At 36.8% G+C, this 24,683-nt stretch overlaps 1 protein-coding gene across 1 annotated transcript in view; it reads right to left on the reverse strand.

Moving 5' to 3' along the window:
* The window catches only part of itfg1 (integrin alpha FG-GAP repeat containing 1), a 152,042-nt gene that overhangs the window by 120,312 nt on the left and 7,047 nt on the right, over positions 1-24,683 (reverse strand). Inside the window, exon 7 of the mRNA XM_055060071.1 lies at positions 8,147-8,196. Within this exon, the coding sequence (XP_054916046.1) occupies positions 8,147-8,196 (50 nt within the window). The remainder of the gene's footprint in view (positions 1-8,146; positions 8,197-24,683) is intronic.

Genomic DNA, 24,683 nt, shown 5'->3' on the forward strand with positions numbered 1-24,683 from the left:
CACACCGAAGCAGTAATTTTTTTTCTTCAAAATGGCTTATGGGACATTTTAATGGACCATTTGAGGGGAATAAAGGATAAGTATGACAATTGTGCATTAACATTAGGAATAGGCAGAGCTGGTACATATCCATAAATCTGCTAGCAGGTGCTTAAACGCTACAGATACAACAGCGTTCGCTGCCTTTTTTCCCCATTTGTCTGTAAATGTAACAGTACTTTTTGTTTTGCACACAACAATTAAAACACCAAAGTTGTACTTGAAAGAAATGCATAAAAAAGGAGTAAAAGCAGATCCCGCACTGTTCAAAAATATTTTTAAATGATCCAAATCATTTAAGAGAAAAGAGAAAAACCTCTGGGAGTGAGTTTACAGGTTCCGATGATTTCATTCAAAATAAGAGAACTAAACACTTTTATAACTAAAAGCTCCCCATGTCCTAGGGGACATGGGGAGCTTAGGGGCTCCGTAATTGTTCCAAATTTTGTGAACAGTTTAAGTCAGAATCACACGACCTTTAACCCTCCCACAAACTTAAGATATTGGGTCAATTGGACCCTGCGAGGTTTTTACCCTCTGCGGGGTCTTGAAGATCTCTACACTCTGTTGGTTTTAGGCAAAAATAATTTATACAAATGAGAGTTCCAGAAATAATAAAAAATGTGCTTTGAATGTACAAGCACGTCTAAAACAAACTGGAACAACTTTGATATTTTTGTCACTCATTTCAGAAAAGTGAAACTCTAGTATTGCACAGATTTTTTTATATATATAAAGTGAACTACTTCAAGCCTTTATTTTATGGAGTCTTTGTGATTTGGGCTTACAGAAAATGCAAACTCAAAATTCAGTGTCTCAAAAAAAGAGAATTCTAAAAGATGAATAGGGTATTGTCAAGAGGAAGATAAAAGACACCAGACCCAAAAGTGCAGACGACATACATAAAGGCTGCTATTAAAGCAACCTGGGCTTCCATTACACCTTAGCAGAACCACAGAAATAGTCCACTCAATGTGGAATGAATCTATGAAAGATACAAGTGACAAAAAAAGTTTGAACTTTCTCGCAACATAATTTTCTGAGCTGTATCTGGAAGAAAGGATAAGCTAGACATGAGATAAGCAGGGAAAGCAATGTGTTTATGCACACACATGCACTGAGGGATATATGCCCTGCTGATACTAACATGAGGTGATTCATGGGCGAATCCACCAAAAACAGAAACAAAGGCAGGAAGAGGGCTGGAGACAATGATTTACTAAGTGACCTGCATATACATTATGAAAGAACTAGAGATAGTAAGATTAACCAGGTAAAAACAGGTGCTTGTTGGAGGTGAAGACTATGTTAAAGATTTAAATGACTGGGTATGTTTTTAACCAATTGCTAGCGTCTGGTCGTGATGATGTAATGTGCCAACTAGAGCACGAAGGAAACAAAAGCTGTGTTTACCGGAAATTGCGAGCACTGTAGACCAGTGTTTCCCAACCCTGGTCCTCAAGACACACCGTCCTACATGTTTTAGAATAGATGTTTCCCTGCTTTAATGTGCCTGATTCAACTGATTGCAGTTCAACAAACACCTGTTAATCAGTCATCAATTGAAATCAGCTGGATTGAAGCAAGATAATACCTAAAACATGCAGGGCAGTGTGCCTTGAGGACCAGGGTTGGGAAACACTGCTGTAGGCAACCATCCCACAGTGTGAAAAGTGAATTACTGAGCAGTTAATGAGAGCTGTAAGCTTGAAATGCAATTAAATGTCTTAAACATTTCTCTTGCTCTAATTTTAATTGCTCAATATTTGGAAACAAGGCCAACATGGATTGAATGGCTTTGTTTACTTTCTTTGAACATCTGCCAAACTACGACCATTGCAGACAACAGAAAATCTAACATAACCGTTCAAAAGTCATCCTTTTGTGTGCTGATTGGCCTGGTTGAAATTCAGGAGCGCTGAAGGGAGATGAGAATCGAGATGAACTGCATCGGGATGAAATGTCCAGGCTGAAGATGTGTGTGTGTGTGTGTGTTTTACTTGATGCAATGCGTTGTACAAAATGAACCAATAAAATGCAACAAACCCGAGTTTGACTTTATTGTCTAACTATAAAAAAAAGCAATTCAGCATTTCCTCTTTAAGAAATATGCTGCTCCTCTTTTTCTCTCCCGAGCAAAAGCCGTAAGTTGCTATGGCCGTCAAAGTAAGACCATGAAAGTCTATAACTTATAATCAGCACATAAAAGTATATGGACTACAGTTAATAAAATTCAAAAGTTGTATTCCACGTGATGAAAAGACAAAGCTAGTCTGTTTAACAACACTGGACAGATCCTGGCAATAAAGAAGAGGAAGACCAACATTATAATGCAAAGCGCCCTCCATGGTATTGATTTTCTGTGCTAAGAGAAATTCCACAATACCACAAGGATTAAATTGCCAACAAAGGCAATTTAGAGGGAAGTCTTGGAACAAACATGAACAAACAGTCTATCAGATGGAAACTCAATTTGATGAATTTGATCATAAACTGAAATGAACGCCATAAAATATAATTTTTGGATGTTCAGTGTGTATGAAGTAGTTATTCCAAAATGCCAATAAATTATAAACCACAAAAGCCCTTTCTCCCTCCCCCCTCCAAGATTCATACAAATAACTGAAACTTGGACTTAATTTGTTTTTGCCAAAATATAGTTTTAAAAATCTAATATCTCCACATGGTCTGCCATAAATCAGGAAACTATAAAATGATAAAGAGCAGCAGAAAGAATGACTTATGACATATATATTTTTCACTTTACTTAAGCTTTGGGAGAGAAACTAATTGGGAACACAAAGGGCCAATCGAATCATCTCCCAAAGATTTCCAGCACCAACAGAAAGATTAAAGGAACTGTACATTTTAATGATAAGAAATGTATCTGTGTGTACTATTCACTACCACTGCAAAGAAAACCCAAATAATCTTGCATTTTTTATAGTTTTTAATGTTAGTTTTGGTGAAAAATCTGTTCAAATGAAGTGAGAAAAAAACACGAGTGACATTAAGTGTTGATAATGTTATTATTTATTGTTCCATTCTATTCATCTGACCAATACAATTTTGACAACTCGGCCAATGTTCATCTGATAAAAAACTGGTGCTGTGACATGCATCAACAATGCCATCTAAGTAATTTTTATAAGCCTTTTTATCTTTAGTGTAGTTTTGAAATGTGACCACTGTTGAGCATATTTAAAAAGTGTGGTGCAAAGTATTTCAACCATCCATTATAGAAACGACTCATCGTGCTAACTCCCTCCTGAGACATTAAGATTAGGAGACTGATGACTAGTGCTGCCAAAGTAAACGTCCCGTTAGATTTATGTTGCATCTTTCGAGTCAGTTAGTATTTCTATGTTTTGACATCTAGATGGGTTTTTTGCATGACTGCTCATCGCTTATAGAGTCGTCAAAAAGGATAATCCTAATGGGCCACATATTGCATTTGAAGCCAGAGACATCATTATTGGTCCATTGCAACATTTGAATAGACAATGCATAGGTTCTCATTCACTCAGACCTAACACACAAAGGTTTCATATAACTTTTCATATCAAGAAGTGGGCGCAACATGCAACTACTATAAATAACTCTTCAACATCATTACATTTTACTCACTTTTACTAATATTTACCAGACTTAGAAACAATCTATTCTGCAGAAAGCAGATCAGGGTTTCTGGTCACTCATGGACTTATGGTGTCAACTTGAGTATGAGGGATAACATCTGGGTGATTGACTGCTGCTGGTTCCTTAATTGCAGTGGAACATGATTAAAAAAAGTGAGTGTGTTTGAGGACGGCCAACTGATGTGTGAAGATTAAGGGATTACACGCTCTAGAATTGCTGATGCCATATGTTCAAATTACCCCAAATACATTTCTCTTTCATTCAGAGAGGAACACGCATAGCTCATATCTGAAAACAAAGAGAAAATATATTCTATTTTTAAATAAGTGTTGGTAAAACCACTGTATTTGCTAATAGGTGATATGATAAGAATGTCATTATCATTGGATTAGGGTAACCCTTGATGGGCTGTCTGTATTCATGTAAGCGCAGTGAAACAAATCCTTTCGTGTTGCTTCTAAGATCGAAATAACGATGCCAAGGCGGCTCAAACATAGAGATGGATAATATAAAAGCTGCCTTGCTATTTTCTTTGATGTGATAACAACTAAAGAATACTCTAGCTGCACAGCTTGGTTTATTTACTGTCACAAGGAATTAAATTCACACTAACCACTGGCAAGGAAATAGAAAACAATGAAAGACTGTTTGGGGGTTTTTTTCCTCTGGAAATGTAAACCAAAACATTTCCTGCAACTTGCTTCCACTACTCTGCGTTTAAAATGAATATTTTATGTGTTACCGCAGTTTTTCTCCCCCTTGGTGAAATGGTGAAATTACAAAATTGAAAATCAGAACACTGACATGTTTGTGCAGCAAAGCGAAGTTTGTTCCGGTGTCACCAATTGAATCTATCATGTCACAGATCTGACCTTTTGCACCGCTTGGTAACTCGCTGGCTGATGCGTCTCTCTGTATATCTCCTACTTTATTTCCACTGCTATGACTTCCCTCTCTTGTGTAATCACAAGAAAACAGTGGAACGGGCAGTGATGGAATAAGACTAAGGCAGTAGAAAAACCTAGGCGATTAATTAAAAAAAAGTGGTGGAAGAAAAAACACAAACAAGTGAGAGTCTACTGGCCTGTGACCGATAGATACAGCTGAACAACATGAAGGGATTAACAGCGGTCTAATGCTGATGGCTTGCTGGGAAATGGCATGGTCTTCCGTGTTTGACTATATTTTCCCAAGCGTAGGAGTATGCAACCAGAACAGGTTTTAGTGTTTTGATATTAGGACTTGTTGGTGTGCGTGATAAATTGGTGCATTGAGGATGAAGGTCATTAGAGAAAAGCAACACGACACAGCACGGAAAAAGCTTGCATGAAAGGAAGCAATTTGGCTTTTTTAATGGGAAGAAGTTGAGAATAAGATGGCAGTCATTCATAAAGTGAAGAGGGTTTATTTGGATAAAGAAGAGGCTCCATTCATCTGTAAATCAATCTGTACCCTTACTTTTTCTAGCACCCAAACCTTCGCTTTGTCCTTTGATTTTAAAGGCTTCATTTTGCAGAGTAAGTTATCCTTTGGCACACTGGAGTAGATGGACAAAGGAACTGAACCTTTTACATAAATGAGAAAAGATTCAGATAGTTTCTTTTATACAGAATAAACACAAATGGAAAAACTGACTAATAAACTGCTACTTTAGCTTAACTATTGGTCTATTAAGAACAACCATTCAACTAAATTAAATAAACTCAAATTAAATCAGATATGTGCTATTTAATTAAGCTTATTTACTGACCTGGACAGAACTAATGTGGAAAGTAGTCTCATTTGGATTTGCTATCACACTGGCTTTTATGATGTGAAAATGTCATCTGCCCCAAAAAATTCAGATTGGCTCAAACTCGGATATGAGAACAGAATTTAGGGTCTCCAGTGAATGAAAGCTGCTCGGTCAACTTACATAATTCTAGATGGATCTTTCCAGATTTTCTTTACATTCTTAAATATTATATGCAGCATTTGAAATGTATAAAGAGTTCAAAGTGCTTCTAGTATGACCTAAAGAGCCCATACAAATGTAGATAAGCTGCAGGGAAACTGTGCCAAGCAAAAATAAATAAAAGGTGAATGCTTGGGTTTGGGCTTGGGTGTCTTTATAAAGAACATTGATTATGCCACATCCAGGGTTGAAGTAACATATGTAAACTCTATATTTTATTAATATTGTAAATGCTCTAATATGCTAGGATATCAGTTATTTAGCAAAATTACATTTTTAAAACTTTTCTGATAAAATTAACGTCTTAGATTAATATTTACATACACACTAGGGCTGAAACCATTCCTCGAATGATTCGAGTACCTCGAGTATTAAAATTCCTTGAGAAAAATTTACTAGCCTTGAAGCTTTGTTAATTCATGTTTTATTATTTAGCGCACCGTGTTCCGGCCGGGACATTATGTGCGATATGATTAGCTCTGACTTCTGCTCTGAGTTGTTGACGAATGCAAATGTTAGCAGCATAACATCCAATTTTCAAGTTCGGCTTGTTCGGATTTTATTGATTAATGATGATGTCCGGGTCTTCATAGTTTTAGGGGGACCAATAAGCATCCTTCAAATGATTGGCGCGATGCCTGGAGTACGGCAGCCTTTCTCCTCCAGGAGCGAACGGCGGGAAGAGCGAGCAGAAGTATTTATACAGATGAGCAGGTAGAATGAACACGGCAGGCGGCTGAATAGCTGATGGTTACAGTGTAAGTGTAGCTTTACGGACGAACAGCACAATAAATTTCATATCATCCTGGTCTCAACATGGCTGGTCAATGAATTTCTTAGTGTGATGAACGAAGGTGCTGTAAATATCCCATATTGTTCGTTCTTATGTATTTTCGTCCCCTGGTCTACAGGTTCCCGGACTTACGTTTGTCTGTCCCCTGGTCTATTTCCCCCCTCTTACATTCATTCACCTGCCCCCCCACCAACACCCAAGCCCCCAAACTCCAGGAGACATTTCCTGTATTCTCAAACCCAAAGCTCGACAAGTTTGGGGCAACATGAGAGTGCATCTATCAAACTGACTGAAAATTAATACAAAAACTAAAAGCTGGAGTATGGATATTTTTATAAGCATATTTTTGAGCTTACCTCTTTATTATTAAATTTAATATAATTTCAGATCTTTGTATTACTTTTCTTCTCGTTATCTTAGAAAGTGAGTGAAAACTCCACTTCTTTCATGTGTTTTTTTTTTTTTTTTTACTTAAACTGCTCTAAAACTGTTCAGTCCATCCATCACACTTCTGGTCTTAGAGCAGAGCAGTAAGTTTGTTTTGTTTTGCTCTTGCTTGATTTTCTTTCCTCCTCCCAAACATTCTAACTTTGCAGAAATCCTCGATCTGTTTTTGCTTAGATGCCCTTCTTTCCTCTCTTTTCTTTTTCATATTCCCTCTCTCTGTGATAAGATAAAGTACTGTCGAGCTTCTGAATCAACCTGCTGCATTTCAAACAGGCTCCTCTGACAAAAACCAAGAGCCGCGGTCTCCCCTTCCTGCTCTCCTAGAATATCAAGTAGATGGGTGGCAGTGCCAGGATATCCAGGAAATCCAGGAAGTTCCACGATACGTCCAATGAACTTATTAATGTTTGTATTATTTGCTTTCAAGTGTATAAGGTAATATAAGAATAAGTTAAAAGTACACTTCAGACTAAATGCTCATTCTTATTTGAGAATAAAGACTTATAAAATGTGCTTAGATCAGCCTCTGGATCAAATAGGACATAAGGATTATGTAAAACAAATAAGATATCAGAAAACACCAGTTTTAGAAATGTTATGCTAAACTCTCATTCTATTGTATTGTGATTCTAAATCACCATATATATTTTGATAAAAGTGTTGAGAGTTTTTGTCCAGTGTAAAGATAAAGCTTTAGGTTGATAAGGATTACTTTTAAATATGAATGTCAGTATTTTCCACTTGCCAATATCAGAGCATCCAACAGCATAACAATAACTGTGACCAACAGGAAATAACACATAGTAGATTGTTAAATTTTAGAATAACAGTTTTGTTCTTACCCAAAGCTCAAGGTGTATTATTTTGTATCTTACCATGTTCGTGTATCTGCAAACATATTTTGGATTTTCTAAACGTGAAAAATGTAAGTGTATTTTGCAGAATATAAAGTCCAGTCATGTGTTATCAATTCAAGTTCCTCCGAGCATTTAACATGCACAGGTGGATGAATCTTCATCAGCCCAGACAGAGGGTCTGCTTTGCACAGCATGACATTAACTAATTTTATTATTGGATCGTTGCTAAAACTTTTACACAAGAGTTTCCATAAGCAGTGGCTTAGCTGAAGATAAACCTGTGCATGCTAAAGTAGCAGATAAGTAGAAAGTCGATGGAGCTTTTTAAAAATAAAGTTGGGTTTCTTCACACATTATTTAAAACAAACTGCTGAACTTTGAATCTGAACTGACAACAATATAATCGACATCTGTTACCTTATTTAGCCAAGTCTCAAAGTTCCCATCTTCAGTTGTCAGGAACAAATCTGTTGTAAGAAACAAAGTCGAGAGAAAAGAGAAGGCAAGTTATTTGATGGGATATTATTTTTCCATTTGGTCATTATTCTTCAAATAAAATTGTTGAAATGACAGTGTGAGTAAGCCCAGGGTAAAGCACATGAGAAAAATTGCAATCAAAACCTGCACATAAAACTGTGGGATTTTTTTCCCCCTCCAATTATTATTATTAAGTCAGAATTTCACACCCACATTCTGCAAACTGAATATAAACAAACTAAAATGCTGAGATGACTGCAAACTGAAAAGAAAAGAAAAAGAAAGCAGTTTTCTCTGACTTCATTTAGCTGATGGAAATTCCATTTATTTTATTTATTCACTGTTAAACTTGCACAGGAGAAAGAAAGACCGATCAAAAAACAAATCATGTTGAATCAACTTTGTCTAGAAAGACTTTTGGTATAATTAGTATGATAGCAAAAATGTACACAAATAAATTCACTTTTTTTTTTGTTTTTTTTTTTAAACATCGACTCCATTAGATTTAATTTTTCTAAACAAACTTGTAGGTGCACCAAAAAATGAAGTATGAACTGCAACACTTTTAATGTTTGTTTGTTGAGAATAAGTGAAATTGCTGGCAAGTGCACTGTCACCTGATGACTCACAGAACCTGCTGATGAACTTTTAAATTTAATATGGATGACAGAAAACTTTCAGATCAGTGAGGACAAAAGTGAAGTTCTAGTACTTAGCACAGCCAGTCAGAGAACGGAACTGTGTCATTTCAAACACCGACGGTAAATGTTTCATATTGAATAAGTAAAAGAAAATCTTCAGACTTGAGCAATGTCGCATCAGAAATAATACAGGTATGAACCGAATCCCCTAAAGAATATTACAGATGTTTATTTTACTCAATTCAAAAATGCAAATCATACACATTCATCACAAGAAGAACAGATACTGCCACACTTTGCATGGTCTTCCCAAGAGGAGCACAGCTCCATTATGTATGAAAATAGAAATATTATAAAGAGGCAATGTATTAATGAACAAAAGAAGCTTAATTACACAGTCACCTGTAGTATGTTTTGTATGAAAATCTATTAAAGATTAGCTTCTTTGAGCAGTCAGAGGGAAAACCAGGCAAAGAAAGGAAAAAGAAATACATATAATGGAGAAAATATGGTGCTCGGAGCAACAGGATTTCTCTGAGCTTTCTCAGGTCTTCGCCCCCTGGTAATGCCTGTAGCTTTCGCTATTGGAATCTTATAACCCTGCACTTGTACTTATATTGCCTGCGCTTGAAGCTTCAAGCTGCAGGCTGCACTGTTAATGCGGTTTTCTGTGTGCTTCTCTGTGAGACCACGATTACTTTAATCGCCGTGTTCTGTGGCTCTGCCCCAATAATTGGACATGAAATAAATATCGCCATTGATCTGCCTCAGAGCAGAGCTGGGCTCGGTGCGTTGCAGTGCTCTGCATGGAAAAAAAGAAAATTTGAAGTGATAATGGATTGGGAACAAGGAAAGTAGGAAAGGTTGCTGCATTAGTGAGGGGAACAGTGGAGGTCCTGCATAATGAACGTGGCAACGGCAGACATTTTACATCGAGTGATTGCCTCCAACGCACAGCTGTCGCCAGAAGCGAGTTTAAAGTGCGGCAGTGGGATTTGTTAGGAACGATGTGTGAAACTATAGACCCACATCATTTTATAACTAAAGAACAGACTTTAAAGTACTTCTGTTGGTTTATAAATTGTTGAATGGCATAGCAACAAAATGCATTAAAAGGACAGTATTGTGTAAAATCTACTTTCATCATGTTATAATGTTGTTCCTTCATCAAAAGCTTACACGAGTGCTACTTTAATGCTGTCATGAACAGAAATCATTTAATCTCCTGTGGTATCTATTCAGCTGTGCAAAATGCCTCATGTGCGGTGCGACTAGTCCATTCAGCTCCTTCAGACTAGCCAGCAGCAATTGGATGATGGAACTAAATTCATATACATATATAAAAAGGACCTGAAAGCATTTTGACAGATGGAAAAAAATATATATATATAAATATAAAAAACAAATGAATTCACAGTGAGCATTTGCAGAGCTCATCATAAACGCTACTTCTCAGTGAAAATCTGGTTAAATAAATAAATAAATAAAAATTGATAAAGTTTGCGACTTTGTGAGGACTTCCTGAAGGCTGCGTGTCGGAAAGAGCAGGTCCAATTCATCAGTGTTAATTTAAAAAGCCAAATTTCTTTTGAGTCATATTTGATCTGTATAGCATTTTGATAACACATGAAGGCAACATTGCTTCTTAACTGTGCTATAAAATGGCACTATGTGTCTGGAAAATACATAATACTGCCCTTTAAAGATCTGCTCTTGTATCAACCTTCCAGACCTCTCAGGTCTTCTGGTTCTGTTCTGCAACCAGAACCAGACATGGAGAAGCAGCATTCAGCTTCTTGACGCCTCAAATCTGGAACAAACTTTCAGAAAACTGCATAACTGCCGAAACAATTAAGGCTAAAGACCCACCTGTTTACAGTTCCCTTTGATTCATAATGACTAGCACATTGATCAACACGTTTAATGTATATTTGCTTGATGATTTTGATGATGGCATTAGACAAAATATAATGTTTATTGCTTGTTTCATAATTTTTTTGTTTGTTTGTTTTTATGGTGTAAAACGCTTTAAACTGCCTTGTTGCTGAAATGTGTTATTCAAAGAAACTTTACAATAGGACTAAATATTCCACAAGACTTGTGACTCACCTCCATCCTCACACAGAGAACTTAATCAAAGGGATTTTAATTTATTACTTGGGCCCAAAAATACCTCAGAATTCAATCACCATCAGGCCCAGAGTCTGATTAAACCTTTTCCTAAGCAACAAAAACATCTAAAACAGCTAAGAATTAAGTATGATTCTGAAATATAACTACATAGTTACAGACATCCTAAAATCTCAGCATCCCAACAATCAACTTTGGTGATTTACTAGTGAATATTTTCAGATTTAGGATTTGTTCATTACTACAACCTCAAACTAAATGCCTCTTTTTTTCTTTTTACAACATTAAAACCCAGAATTCTAAACTTCAAACAAGTTGTGAACATGAATTCAGAACATTTTACAAAAACAAAGCAAGTAACCATTTCATGCATGCATTACACGCAGACCGCAGGGTTCACACTGAAACGCTCGCTGTGTGTTTGTCCTTCTCCTCATTGCTGTGTGCGTCCTGTGGCCTCTACGGGTGGCATCTTGATGAGCTTAGTTAATCAGCCAATCAGGCCTCTTAGACAGAATCCAGCCGGGATTGGCTGATTAGCCGTGAGTCTGCTGATTCAGTGAGAGGAGCATGTTGGAGCAGAGTGATGCATTCGGAGATCTTCATTTGTAAACTCTTATTGTTGTGACTGTGGAGCAGGTCCTCCACCTCCCCACCGATTGGTGTTAAAAGAGAGATGAGCAGAGACTGATCTCCAGAAATAAAATCTGCTGTTGTGCCCAAATGAAAGACCTTTTGAACTTTTTTTCCTAAAGTCTTTATTAGTTCACAATATAATAAACCCATAAAGAACAAATTAAGTAAAATGGACTTTTTTTTAGCTTTACATCAGGTTATAATGTTATTCCCTAGAAAAAAAACATACATTGAGTGTTGCTTTGATTTAGCAGATTCACTTTTTTTTTTTATGCATGTTTGAGAAATCCTTTAATATCCATGGCAACCATTTAGGTTTGCAAAACGTCTATGTGGTTCTAGCTCTGCCTTTGAGGACGAAGCTCCTCCTTGGAGCTGCAAGTTCCAAGTTTCTGAGCTTCCGCCTCACAGAGCAGGCCCCACCTGCAATTCCACCCCCTAAGCTCCTTCAGACTAGCCGTCAACAATTAGCAAACACCAGGTGGGACTGTGAATCTGCTGTGCTCATTATGAGCTAGAGCAAAAAAAATTTATTAAGGGGTGATGACTTCCTTAAGGCAGTTTCAGAAAGAGCAGGAGAGTCAATTTCAAGATGTTAAATCAGGAAGGAAAATTTATTTTGAGTCACATATACAGGATTTTTTATAATCACTGAAGTTCTTTTTGTGACTTGGTTGTGCTAAACAATGGCATTATGTGCCTGGAAAACACATAATACTGCCCCTTTAATATGAAACCTAAGTGGTGCTACTATTGTTTAATGTAACACAGTTTTACTTTTTCAAATTAAGAATCACATAAATGAGGACAGAAAGACAGAGACCTCCTTGTAATAATCTCATTATTTTAGCATATTCTAACATGGTTTAATTTCACAAACTGATTCTGAATTAGCATGAGTGTCTTGGTAAATTGGACCTGTATTGTTTGTCTGGTTCAATATTCAAATCGACTTCCACTAAAGAGCAATTACCTTCAATTTACTGATAAAAAAAAATAAAGAATCCAATTACCGTCTGTTTTTAAGTTATATTAATATTATGTTCTGTAGAATAACAATAACTGAGCTTGGGATGTTATTGTCTTTAGTAATTCAGAAAGCCTGATTATTGTAAAAACAATTAACCCAGCACCTGGTAAAGTGGTGAAACTCCAAAGAGCCAAAAGCTACAGTGGCTCTGCTTGAGTCATTCTTTTCAGGAGTTTAAATCAAGGCAAACTTGTTGTTTTTTATCCAACTTGGGATCAATTAGTGGCTTGATGGAAGGTTTTTTTCATAGCACAATTCAGATTCCACATATAATCAATGTAAAGTTGTATGAAATGTTATTACTTTTTAAATGATTTGGTATGCTATGAATGCAATTTCATCAAACTGAACAAGACAAGATGATGGCCTGATATATGTGCAGGTCTAATACTGGAGTCAGAGGAGTATGTTTTAATGTTATTTTGCACTCTTTGCTCTGTAAGTCAATAAATGGAACAAAAAAGAATGAAATTCAATCATATTTTGACAGATCAAAATATGATAAGAGAAAGGAATAATAACCTAATGGTAAATTAATTAATCTCATGAAAACTTAAAATGATTTCAATAATTTCAATTTGCAGGATTTATTGTTTCTAACAAAAATTGGATGACAAAAGTATTCAGTCTCTTTGCTCTCAATTATAGCCCCTTTTTCTCAGGACAATTTTGCCTACACTGTTGACACTTTGTAATTAATTTTATCTGCTGTTTCTGTTGTTTTGTTTAGTTATTTTGGATATTTAAAATGTTTTCCAGTTCTAGAGTTAAAGATCAATAAACTTTAAAATCTACTGAACATTTGAGAATGTGTTCTTGCATTATTATGCTGTTACCGAAAATGATAAAGCATATTTTTTTAAATCCACTGCAACATATTTGATAAACATATCAAATTCTTAAGATATGTTTAAGAATTTGAAACTTATCACTCCACAACTCTAAACACAATGGTCAGACACGTTCTTGTGTTACCCATTTTGAGCTGTTTAGACAGTAAACAAACGTGATCGCTCAATCCAGATGCCACTTTTGTGAAGCTGTCAATTTTCTACTTTACTCACTGAGAAAAAGCTGGTTGTTTTTCTCACTTATCAACATCTTCATTGACACACCATGATTAGACATGTTCTGTCTGAAATCACTAAAAACTGTCTTTCTAAAGTCTTGTTGCTATGTTACTATGCCTTAAGTAAGTGAGATATGTTTAAGAATTTGAAACTTATCACTTCACTTTACTTTGGAATCAACATTTTTGGTTTTCCTCATTCTGAAAATCTTGCAAACTCATCTGTCCCAAACTATCTATAAATTAAATTCATTTGTTGGTTATTTGGGACAAAAAAGGCAACGTTGCCAAAAATTAAGTCCTGAACCAGTTCAGCAGTACTGACTTGGCTCTTTGCAGATTGAGTAAATACATGCATTTAAAGCACAAGCTAATGGAGCTGTCATCCTCCACCACTCTGGAAGGATGCATATATAATTGAAGTACATAAATGTGTTTGTGTGTGGGAAGCTGGGCTTGCATAACCGCTGCAGGGACTCAGAGCTGTAAGTAAAATGTCATGTTGCTGGGAAATGGGAGATATGCTACCTGTGACGTCTGAAGACACAAAAAAAAGTATTAAAAACCCACAAAGAAGACTGGGAGAGACACGTACAGAAAGCAACACATGGTTCAAGGTAGATCTGGACCTGAAAAAGGCAGCTCACTAGAAGCAAAAGTCAACTCTTTCGTTGCAGAACATAATCTATAATCACTTTATTATTGCGCTGGCTCGCAAGCTGACTCCTGCTTTTGTGACGGTGCTAAAATTGTCCCTCCATCACAACGGCACTTTAAAATTCTTGCCTTCACAACCACATCAACGTTTTCGCGATGAGGCCCGCGCAAACACACAATCACACACCCCCGCATGGCGTGGCTGATTTCAGCACATTATTTAAATGTCTGCGTTTGGATCTGCGAGTTCCCTTGTCATCAGGTTGTGATCCAGCCAATCATCGACAATCAGCCAGTCCTTCCACGCTAACGGAATAATTGCAAGTGTGTCTGTTCCTAATAGCAGGGTTTTAAAAGCCCCGACTGACACAGCTCAAGTATTTCTCAAACAAACAGCTCCGCGAGGTAAACTGAGGCACACGCTGCTGGGAAAACGGCTCCATGCTGCACAAAGGTTCCACCTCTCTTTAGGTCGAGGGGAGACAAAAACTCATTTAACAAGCTCTAAATCTCATTTCTACATCTGAAATCTGCAGCTTAGAAAATTATTTGATTACTTGGTAATTAAAAGTGAGCAATCATAGGAGAAATAAAGTGAACTTAAAGAATTATTTTTCTAAGGCTTATTGCAATAAGCAAGAAATGAATAAATCACATAATAAATTAAAACAAGCTCAGTAATTTCCATTTGCATTATTTATTGTTTTTCTCTTTTCTACCAAAAACTGGGTAACTAAAGTCTTCAGTCTGATGCTTTGGTCTCAATTAGCACTTTTTTTAAGGATGACTTTGTTTACAGAGACTCCATAATTCATTTTATTTGATGTTTTTGCTGTTTCATTTATTTTGAACACTAAAATGTCTTAAAAATTCAGTTTTAAAAGTTCATTAGACTTTATGGTCTAATGAACCTTAAGAATGTCTTCTTGCATTATTACACTATTATCATCACATTACCAAAAAATGGCCTCAAAATGACAATGTTTTCATAACCACAATAACTTCTGGGACGATTTATCAAAATTTGTGATTGTGACAACAGGTCTACTTTTGGTAGGCAGAGTCAGCATTTTTACTCTGTATTCATCCACTTCTTCCAAATGTTCCTTCTGCTTAAGACCTTTCAAGCCGAACTAGATCTGTCTGGTAAATTGCCTAGGACTTTGTAATAAAAAACAAAAAGAGAGCAAAATCAAGTTATCTGATTCAAGTTTAATCTGAAGAGGAGGAGGAGAAGCGAGAAGAATAGAAGACAGAAGAGATGAGCAGGCCCTCAAATTATTCATAGCCTCTCTGCAGATTTGTTAAGGGGATTGGAGGCAATTTGAAGGCCTCAGTTGAGTGTTTGACTGGAGCGGCATTATGTCCCAGTATTCCATTATACCGAGGTGCCGTACGGGGATGAAGACCGGCCGTCCTATTAGCCTCTGTATAAACAGATAGGGCAACGCTCGGAGGATTCTGAGCCGCAGCAGAGAGGGTGAACTCTGACTCTGGGAAGATAGATGGCAGCAGACATGAGTGTACACCATCTGCTTGCTTCGACTCACTTTCACATCATTCTCCCCACTTGCCACGGCATCTTCCCTTTATTTGCAGCCTCAAAAGGTGGTGTGATGCTTTCTGAGAGGCAAGCAGTGGACATTTGATGGTTTTTGCGAATGGACAAGAACACAAAAAGGCAAATGTGGTAATCATGTCGCCTAACAAATATGGAACATACGGACATAATTACAGCACGATCATTATTTTGATTTAAGTATCTCAGACTGTAAGCTTTTTTTGAAACAACATACCATGCTTGTTGGGCATGAGGCATGTTAAGTGTACCTTCAGGACAGAAGGAAGGGCATCAGACTTTAATCACATTTAGCTGTTATTCAGGTTGAAGTTTCACAATACAGTTGTCTATAAGGTCAAAGTTGTGCTTTACATTTTTACAAACAATTTGTATTTGAGACAAATCTAAACCATGTCTTTGTTTAATGCAAAACATTTCCATTAACTCATGTTTACTGAGTTCACTTTGCCTGACTAGAAAAACTGTAACTTTGAAAAGTCTGTGAGGAGACGTAATCTTTTAAAAACAATAAATGTCACAATCGCTCTACAGATTTGCAGTTGACCCTTAAAGGGTACAATTATTGGTTTTCTACAGCTGCTTGATTTCTAAGAGTAAAGGGTCTCTAAAACATAGCAGCAAAACAAAAACTGAGAAAGTAGAACATTACGAGTTTAAAATACTGCAAATATAAGAACAAAAAAGGGTCTATAACTTATTGGCAGAGGAAGCAAATAATTCATAAGTTTTCTTAGATTTTAGGTTTCCATCATGCTCAGCACAGTGTAACAATGCTGATACTAAGACTGCAAAATAAAAAGTATCAAGACTAGTCGTTGCTATATTTGTAACGTCGTTGGGAGTGGAGCTGGACTCTCTGACAGTGGTGTCAAAAAGAAGGATCCTGTCCAAGATGCAGGCCATCTTGGACAAAGAGTCTCATCCACTCCATGATGTGCTGGCAGGATGGAGGAGCACCTTCAGCCAGGGACTCATTTGCCAAAGTGCACCACAGCCATTTCTGCCTGTTGCCATCAGGCTTTCCAACGCCAAAGTCTGAGCTAATTTATTCAACTGCGCTGATTTATAGGTTATTTATTGATTAATATATCGCAAATGATTGCTTGTTATTCATTTATTAGTTTATATCTAGTCATTTTGAACTTATTACTCATTATATATTGAGTAATAAATATTATATATAAATATTATATTATATATATATATATTGAAAATTGAAATATATATATATATTTCAATTCCTGAAACTTATTAACATTTCAGTGGGAAAGGTCAGTGTTCTTCGTCTTACTTTTCAAACAGTAAAGGTTTGCAGTCTCTTTATGGCTTTGACCATTGTACTGTTCAAAAAAGGAGAGTATGGTTCATGTCAGTGATCAAATAAAACTATAAAACATTTGGTCATGGTGACAAATCCTTCAAGATTCCTTTATTTGAATGAATGTTTTCCTTGGTTTTCTGGCCCCAGTCTTCACATTGGGATCTATCCATTGATGGCAAGGTATATGAAAACTTATACATCCTCAAATAACTTTCCTTAAATCTGAGTACAGTACTGTTTTGAGTACAGTAACTGCATATCAACATTTGCTTGTATCTGCTTGCAGCAGCACTTTGATGGCTTATGCATAAATTTATTCATCATTTAAACAAGTCTAATAATCCTACTAATTATTCTATTGTTGACTAACGTTAAATATAGGGCAGTAAAATACTAATCTGTACTTTGGAGACATTTGCATGATTGCCTCCTGAATGGTTGGGAGCCTGTTTTGTTGTGGTTTTTATTCTTTTATTGTATTTGTTTTCTTTTTTATATAATTTGGACTTTATAATAAAACAGACTCAAAGTCTGTTTTATTATCAACAGTATTATAGACAGGATATCCAAATCCACTCTAAGTTTAGCTCAGCTACAATGTGAAGTATTGCGTTCAGGCCAACACACAAAAGTCAGTCTGCAGGTTTGTTGCTAGTCGTTTTAGGTTCAGCTGCAGCCTGATCTTATGAAACACCTTTATTGGCGCAGACAGATCCGAGTGTTGTGCGAACATCCCATTTGGATAAAAAAAAGGCACACAGACAGATTAAGAAACAAGAAAGAAACAGTATGTACTTTATCAATATTGTGAAGGAAGTCTATTTTTTTAAAAGTTGGGTGTATTTTTTGAGTAGTTAAAATGAGTTTGAAAGTGATCGTAAAACACTGAGGATGTTTGGATAGTTGCAGAGATGGAGGAGAGCAAAAAGGAAAGTGACAGAAGCCAAAGAACTATGATAGCGCAGTGCGGTTTGGTGCAGAGCCTATACATCAGAACAGAATCACTGTGTGACTCTTTAATGAGTGAACTCATTTCTTTGTCTGCCAGTTTCTATTTTAGAACAACTCTTACCTAGATAAGTGAAACTAGAACTTGATAGAAAAAACTACCCATCTACTCATTTTTCAAATAGCAGCATCTACTGCTTTAGTTTTGAGTTAAATTATCTGATTTTTTTGGAGGGGGGGAGGGGGGGTTTCAATATCAATACATAAATTCTGCACTCTAAATACCTTCTTCACTCAAAAATCAGTACTAAGTCCTACTCTCTGGATTGTTCAGGCAGCATGTCTAAAGAAGATTTGACAGCCAGCACTTCACCTGCCGCATTAGCCGTTGATATGTGTCGTGTTTTTGTGCATGTACGCCATTGCCTCACTCGGCAATACAAGAAGACAAGCCATTAGGTGTATGTTTGCCTCTGTGTGGGGTAAAGAAAAAAAAAAACTTTTTTTTTTCCAAAGAAAAAGTGTATTATCATAAAGCAAGACGACAGTAGGAACAGCACAGAAAGCCCAACTGAAACGCAGGAAAAGAGAAACGAAGGTAAAGAAATTGATGTGAAGTGATAGGGAGGTGCGAGGCACAGAGCCAATCCTTTACTTCATGTCTCTACTGCCCCTGAGAGGCTTATTTGTTAGCCTGTTACCCAGCAAACAAGCTGTGACTCCTATTCTGGCTTGGCTGTCAAAGGGATATAGTAAATGCCACAGCAGCAACACACACACATGTGGTTCTGATCCCTGCAGGGCTGTTTCAAAAACGAGCTCAAGGAAGGCCATCCACCCAAATGATCAAACTGCTTTATTTATGGGTCTGCAGCAAGGATGTCTACTTTGTGTTTGAGATGCACTTTGAATGATGTTGACAATAATGAAGCAAAATAAGATGTATTAAGCCACAGTGTGTGTGTGCGTTCGGTTGCTCTTGTGACTCTTGTATCTTATGTATATTTGTTCATAGTTAAGCTAAAAGACATCCTGCAGCTTATCAGTCAAGACCTCAGTGTTTAGCTGCATCGATTTGTTCCCTCCGTCTTTAACCCCTCGACTGGGTCATCCCTCAGATGGACAGGGGGAGCCTTTAGCATTCTGAGGGAAATGTCACAGCTGTCAGCTGAGAAACAGATACATCCAATCGAAACCAGGGTTCCCTCACCGCCAGACTTAGCCAGAAAACATGCAAATAGAGTCCCAGCAATCAATGATTGCTGCCTGTTATTCCAGCCAAAGGAAAGCAGCATCTTGCAAACATATTCAAACTCTTTGAAAGAAAATAAAGGGTACATCCTGAACAGATCGGCATCATCCAAAAATGGAATGGGTGATACGCCTGTAAAAACTTGCCAAGAGATAATAGGTAAAGGGAGGGTTTATGCAGAGAAAAAGCAAAAAGACCATGGGTAACTCTGGAGGAGCTGCATAGATCCAGAGCTCAGCTGGATCCTGTTAGCAGAATACTAATAGTTGTAAACTCCAAAGCTGATCTGATGGAGGAGTCAGAAGAAGAAAGTCAAACATAATGATTTGGCTTATGTCCAGGCATATTCTTGTGTTAGAATGGTTCAGTCAAAGTCCTGAGCTAAAACTAATTAATCAGTAATTAATCAGTGGCAAAAGTTGAAAAATGTATACTTATACAAGCTCTCAACTCAGTCTAACTTAACTTAAGCCATTTTGACAAAAACAAATAAAAATCTCAGTCTCTACAAAATATAAACTAAGGGAAGCTGAAAAATTCATTATATACTTGTCAGATCTTTCAGTGTAAAAAAAGAATATGAATCCTTTCTTTTCACTATTTTCCACTAATGTGTGTTTATCTAATTCATGAATCCTCAGTAGAACAGAAGGAGACTCATGGTTAAAAAGTGACACAATGTGGATCATTCTCAGGGGCAAGAATACTTTAGAACAAATACCAAAAATTATCCATTCACCCAAAACATATTACTCAAACCATTTACCACACAGACACACACACACACACAGTTTTGTGTGTGTTTCTCCGTGCCCAGACAGAGTTATGGCTGTTCAGTTTGCAGACTGACCCTCGAGACACCTGTCACACCAAGAGTAACGTCTTTAGATGACTAGGCTTTCAATCATGATTGTGACCCCCACGGCCCTGTGATGTGAATTAGAAACAGAGCAAAATCCAAAAAAACAGGTCATTTTTCAGACTGGAGCGCAAGATTATTACAGTGACACCATTACTGGATTGTTTTCATTGAGCCAGTCAACCTTTTCACTTTGATTTAGCAATATAAATAATTTCCGTGATTTAGATGTTAAAACCCTAGAAATTAGAACAAGTATGCTTTTTTTTTTTCAAATAGCTGCTGAACAACTAATACGTTCTGAATACAGAGTTCTAAGCTTTAGCCACTTATAAGTTGGCTGTCCAGACAGCTGGACGTTATTGCTTAATAAATTTCATTTATTGAAAATATTAATAGAAGGATTAATTTTATAAAAGGAAAATAAAAAGTATTCAAATAAGCCAGGTGTCCTTTTTCTACACCTGGCTTATTTGCAGGAGCACAAGGTGGCAGATGTCTATCATCTGCAACCAATCTGTAAAATAAAGGGTACATCCTGAACAGATCATAAGACACAAGGCAACAAAGAAGCACAATACATTCAGCCATGATGGTTTGTGCATGAATTTGGATTGGCCAGTTAGCCAAATATGCATAATTTTTGGTCAAAAGGAAAACTTCATATAAATAAGCCACAGGTGAGATTTGGACTTTGGTCCTTCTTGCTGCGTTGTAAAAGTATAAACAACTGTGGTCCGACACAACTGAAAAAAAAAAAAAAAAAAAAAAGCAATTATCAAAACCAAAAATTTTTATAACTTTATGTACTGTAACAGACTAAAGGTGGATTGTTTACATTTGCTGTAAAGTTTGGCATTGTAACAGAATGGATGCAAGAATAAAGTCACCAGCTTTGTCCTCTTTCCAGTCTTAAGAAAGCTTAAAACATAGATTAATGAAGCATATTCTGCATGATAAATAATTATAGAGAAATCCCAAACATTTTATTTTGATTTTAAAACCTTCCCTGTATGCACACTATTTAAATTCTGCAGCTTAAAGCATCAAGCCAGTCAGCCAACTGTTTCTTTGTCAGCTCTGACCACTGATCAGCAGGTCAAAGAACAAAAGATTCTTTCTCCAGATCATACAAACTATAAATCTATAAAATCATTTTATTACAAGCACTTGTGTGTGTTAGGAGGAGCAGGCCAGAGCTAAAAACTGAGAACTGCTAATTCAGATCATCCCTACTTGTTACTGTGGTACAACGATAAAGAATGAATGCTGTTAAACAGATACACTCCACATTACACCCCTACACACAGATATAAATCAATGCAAACATAATTATGTAAGCTTCAATTGCTATAACAGCCCAGCTAATCCCACACAAGCTTGAGCAACACCATTATTAAACTGTCCCCAACACCCTGATGCTGGTTTTGATATGCACACCCACCACACATACAGAAACTGATAAAATACTGAATCGAGGCCAAGAACAAAGTGTTGAGCTCTGCAGAATAAATCTGTCTCTAAGCCAATATGTTGCCCTACTCCACATTGTGTCTTCCACCCTGATCCATCAAAATGGCTCATTCACAAACATGGAAAAACACACACGCACAGAATGGAGAGATGCTATTCCCAGAAGAGCTAATCTTCTAAAACCATTACTGGGAACAACGTAGGTGCAGTAGCTATGGGGAGGATTATGTCCAAAACGCACGCACAGACACGCACGCACACATTTGCAAGCCTATCAATGCAAGCCTCCCAGTTTTTAACTTCTCATGACACTTCCTATATGCTGAACACGTCTGCGTAAATAGAAACTCCTCTCAGAAGCTACGGTAACAAGCTGTTGTCAGCTCATGTCATAGACAAGAATGTCATGTGGATTCACAAGTCTGAGCACCTTAAGTATCACTGGATATTGCCATCAAATGCAGTGTCCATTATAACAGTACAAAGCCATGATGGTTCACTCATTCTGGTAAAACTACAATGACCTTGCATACAGTGCGTTATTCAAGAAAATATATCTAAAACAACAAAATTGTAAATGTAACTTATGAATTATGATAAAAGAAAAGCAAAAATCGACCCGTGTTGTCAAATGTTAATACACAGATTTAACGTCCAGCCTTTGAAATATTTCAGCCAGAAATATAAAAAAACCCAAAAAACAAATGTTTCAACAGGTTTTGACATGAAGGTTGAAGTAAAACAACACTGAAAGCCCACCAAGCTAGCAACACTGAAGCTTCTCCACAATTCAGAATAGGCAAAACAACTTGTGAAGTTAGACTATTACTTTAACACCAAAGAATTTTCTGATGGAGAGCAAAACTAGATCCTTCTGCTAAGAAGGATCTAGTTTTAGTTACAAATGCAGTGATAGATCTGTATTAAAGGGTCTATGTGTCAATGTTATGTATTCAATCCATTTATTCCACTTTAGTCCTCTGAAATTCCCAAGAGCCTAAAGATTCTTATTAAAGAAAATACATAACTTTGCATATATTTAACACAGTGGAGTGAAAAAGCTCAACCATTTATTAAATTCCCCTCATACATATTGAACTGTGAGTAGTAAGTCACTACCCTTGGTTCTGCAATCTCAACTGTCTGTTCTGAAAGCACACAGGATTTCAAATCTAAAATAAACTTGCATAATATAATGGATATAAAAATCATTCGTAATGGTTGGTTTGTGGGACCATGTTTATTGCAGACCTGTGATCTGAAAGGGGATCAGTACTGGAGGGAAAATATTTAGAAATTAAAGTGTGTGTTGAAATCTGAATTAGTGACAAGCCTCCCAGTTTTTAACTTCTTTAGATAGCATAAAATTGCAAAACAGAAGAGTTTCCCTGGGATTACGGAGCTAAGGGGGCTGAGAAATATATTTAGACAGTTTACCAGCAAAAGCTAAGCAGCATATTTCAGACATTACTACTATGGTTACTGGTAAGTTTAAAACTCATGCAATATCCTTACATGTCGTGACAAGCAAAACTAAAATTTTTGCTACAGTGCCCAGTAAAATGTAAACAGAATTTATGAACAAGCAACTGCTCTTCTCGGCCAGCCTTGTTAGGTGGCAAATCTGCTCTCTTCTCCCACCACCCCTGTGATATTAGTCAGACGATCAACAAGCCACTTCAACACAGAGGTAGTTTAATTGAATGCTGCAGAGAATTACCATCCCTGTTGCCTAGCAATGAATCCTTATGCCAGTATTGTGGTCTTTGTGCATGCCTTTCTCACAAAACACCATCTATAAGTACTGTGCAATTACAACATTTTCTCTCAACAAAGTTTCTAATCAAGCTGCTGGTAGGCTCCTGCTCCACAGATTTTCTTCAGACATGTGATGTGACGCCTGGAGCCATAATAATACTCTTCAAATGACAGACTTCCTGAATATAACAGGAGAAGGCCAGTTACCAGTTTTAATGTATATCATGGTTTTAATCTAGTGGTGGGACTCAATTAAAATTTTAAATTTTAAATTGCAGGGTCTGTAAATAATCACATAATTTAATCGAAAACCATGTAATTGACAAAGACAGCTACGTTCTCAATTCAAAAATCTTTTTTTCTGCTAAATTACTGAATAATTAGACAGATGAGCTCAACAACACAGATATTTATTGTTTTGTAATCTGTTATTTAAGTTGTCCAGCCATCAGGCAGTTGCAAAGTGTTATTACACCTATTTGGTTTTCAAATGTTTCAAGAAGTGTTTGTCGAAAAACAAGAAAATCAACGAGGTTTATCAAGGTCTAAAATCTCTTGATATGTTTGACAAACACAAATTAACTGGCAGTAAAAGAAAGGGGAAAAAAACACTAATCTGATATCAATATACTGCTGTTAGAGGTAATGGCTGCCAAAAAAATAACACTATGAAAAGATTATGGGCCGAATGCTATATGTCACTGTCACCGCCAGGCTGCTCGGCCTGAGAGACCAATAAGCAGGCTAAATGAGGCCATGACATTAGCCAGGAAACAATTCCAGTTTTTTTTTTCCTTCCTTAGCTGGAACTGATGATATAGTGGGGTCAGCCAATATACCATTATGAAACTGTTTACAATGACGACACTGAGCAGACCAGGATTGGAGTCCTGACACTGCAGTGAAACCGTCCTTCCTGTTCTTTAGTGGCACCAGTAAAAGACCGAGTGTGCTGCTTCTCTGATTGGTCGGATGGGGAACCGCGTCCGTTTCAGCATAGAAACACTGAATAAAATCACAAGATAAAGATTTGCACTGGTAAAGGGTCAAAGCAATTGAAAAGCTTTAAAACAACAAATAATTAACATATCCATGCAGATTAATTTATAAAGATGTCTACA

Source organism: Poeciliopsis prolifica, unplaced genomic scaffold, assembly GCF_027474105.1.
Source record: "Poeciliopsis prolifica strain line A6 unplaced genomic scaffold, Auburn_PproV2 SCAFFOLD057, whole genome shotgun sequence".
NCBI classification, from domain to species: Eukaryota; Metazoa; Chordata; class Actinopteri; order Cyprinodontiformes; family Poeciliidae; genus Poeciliopsis; species Poeciliopsis prolifica.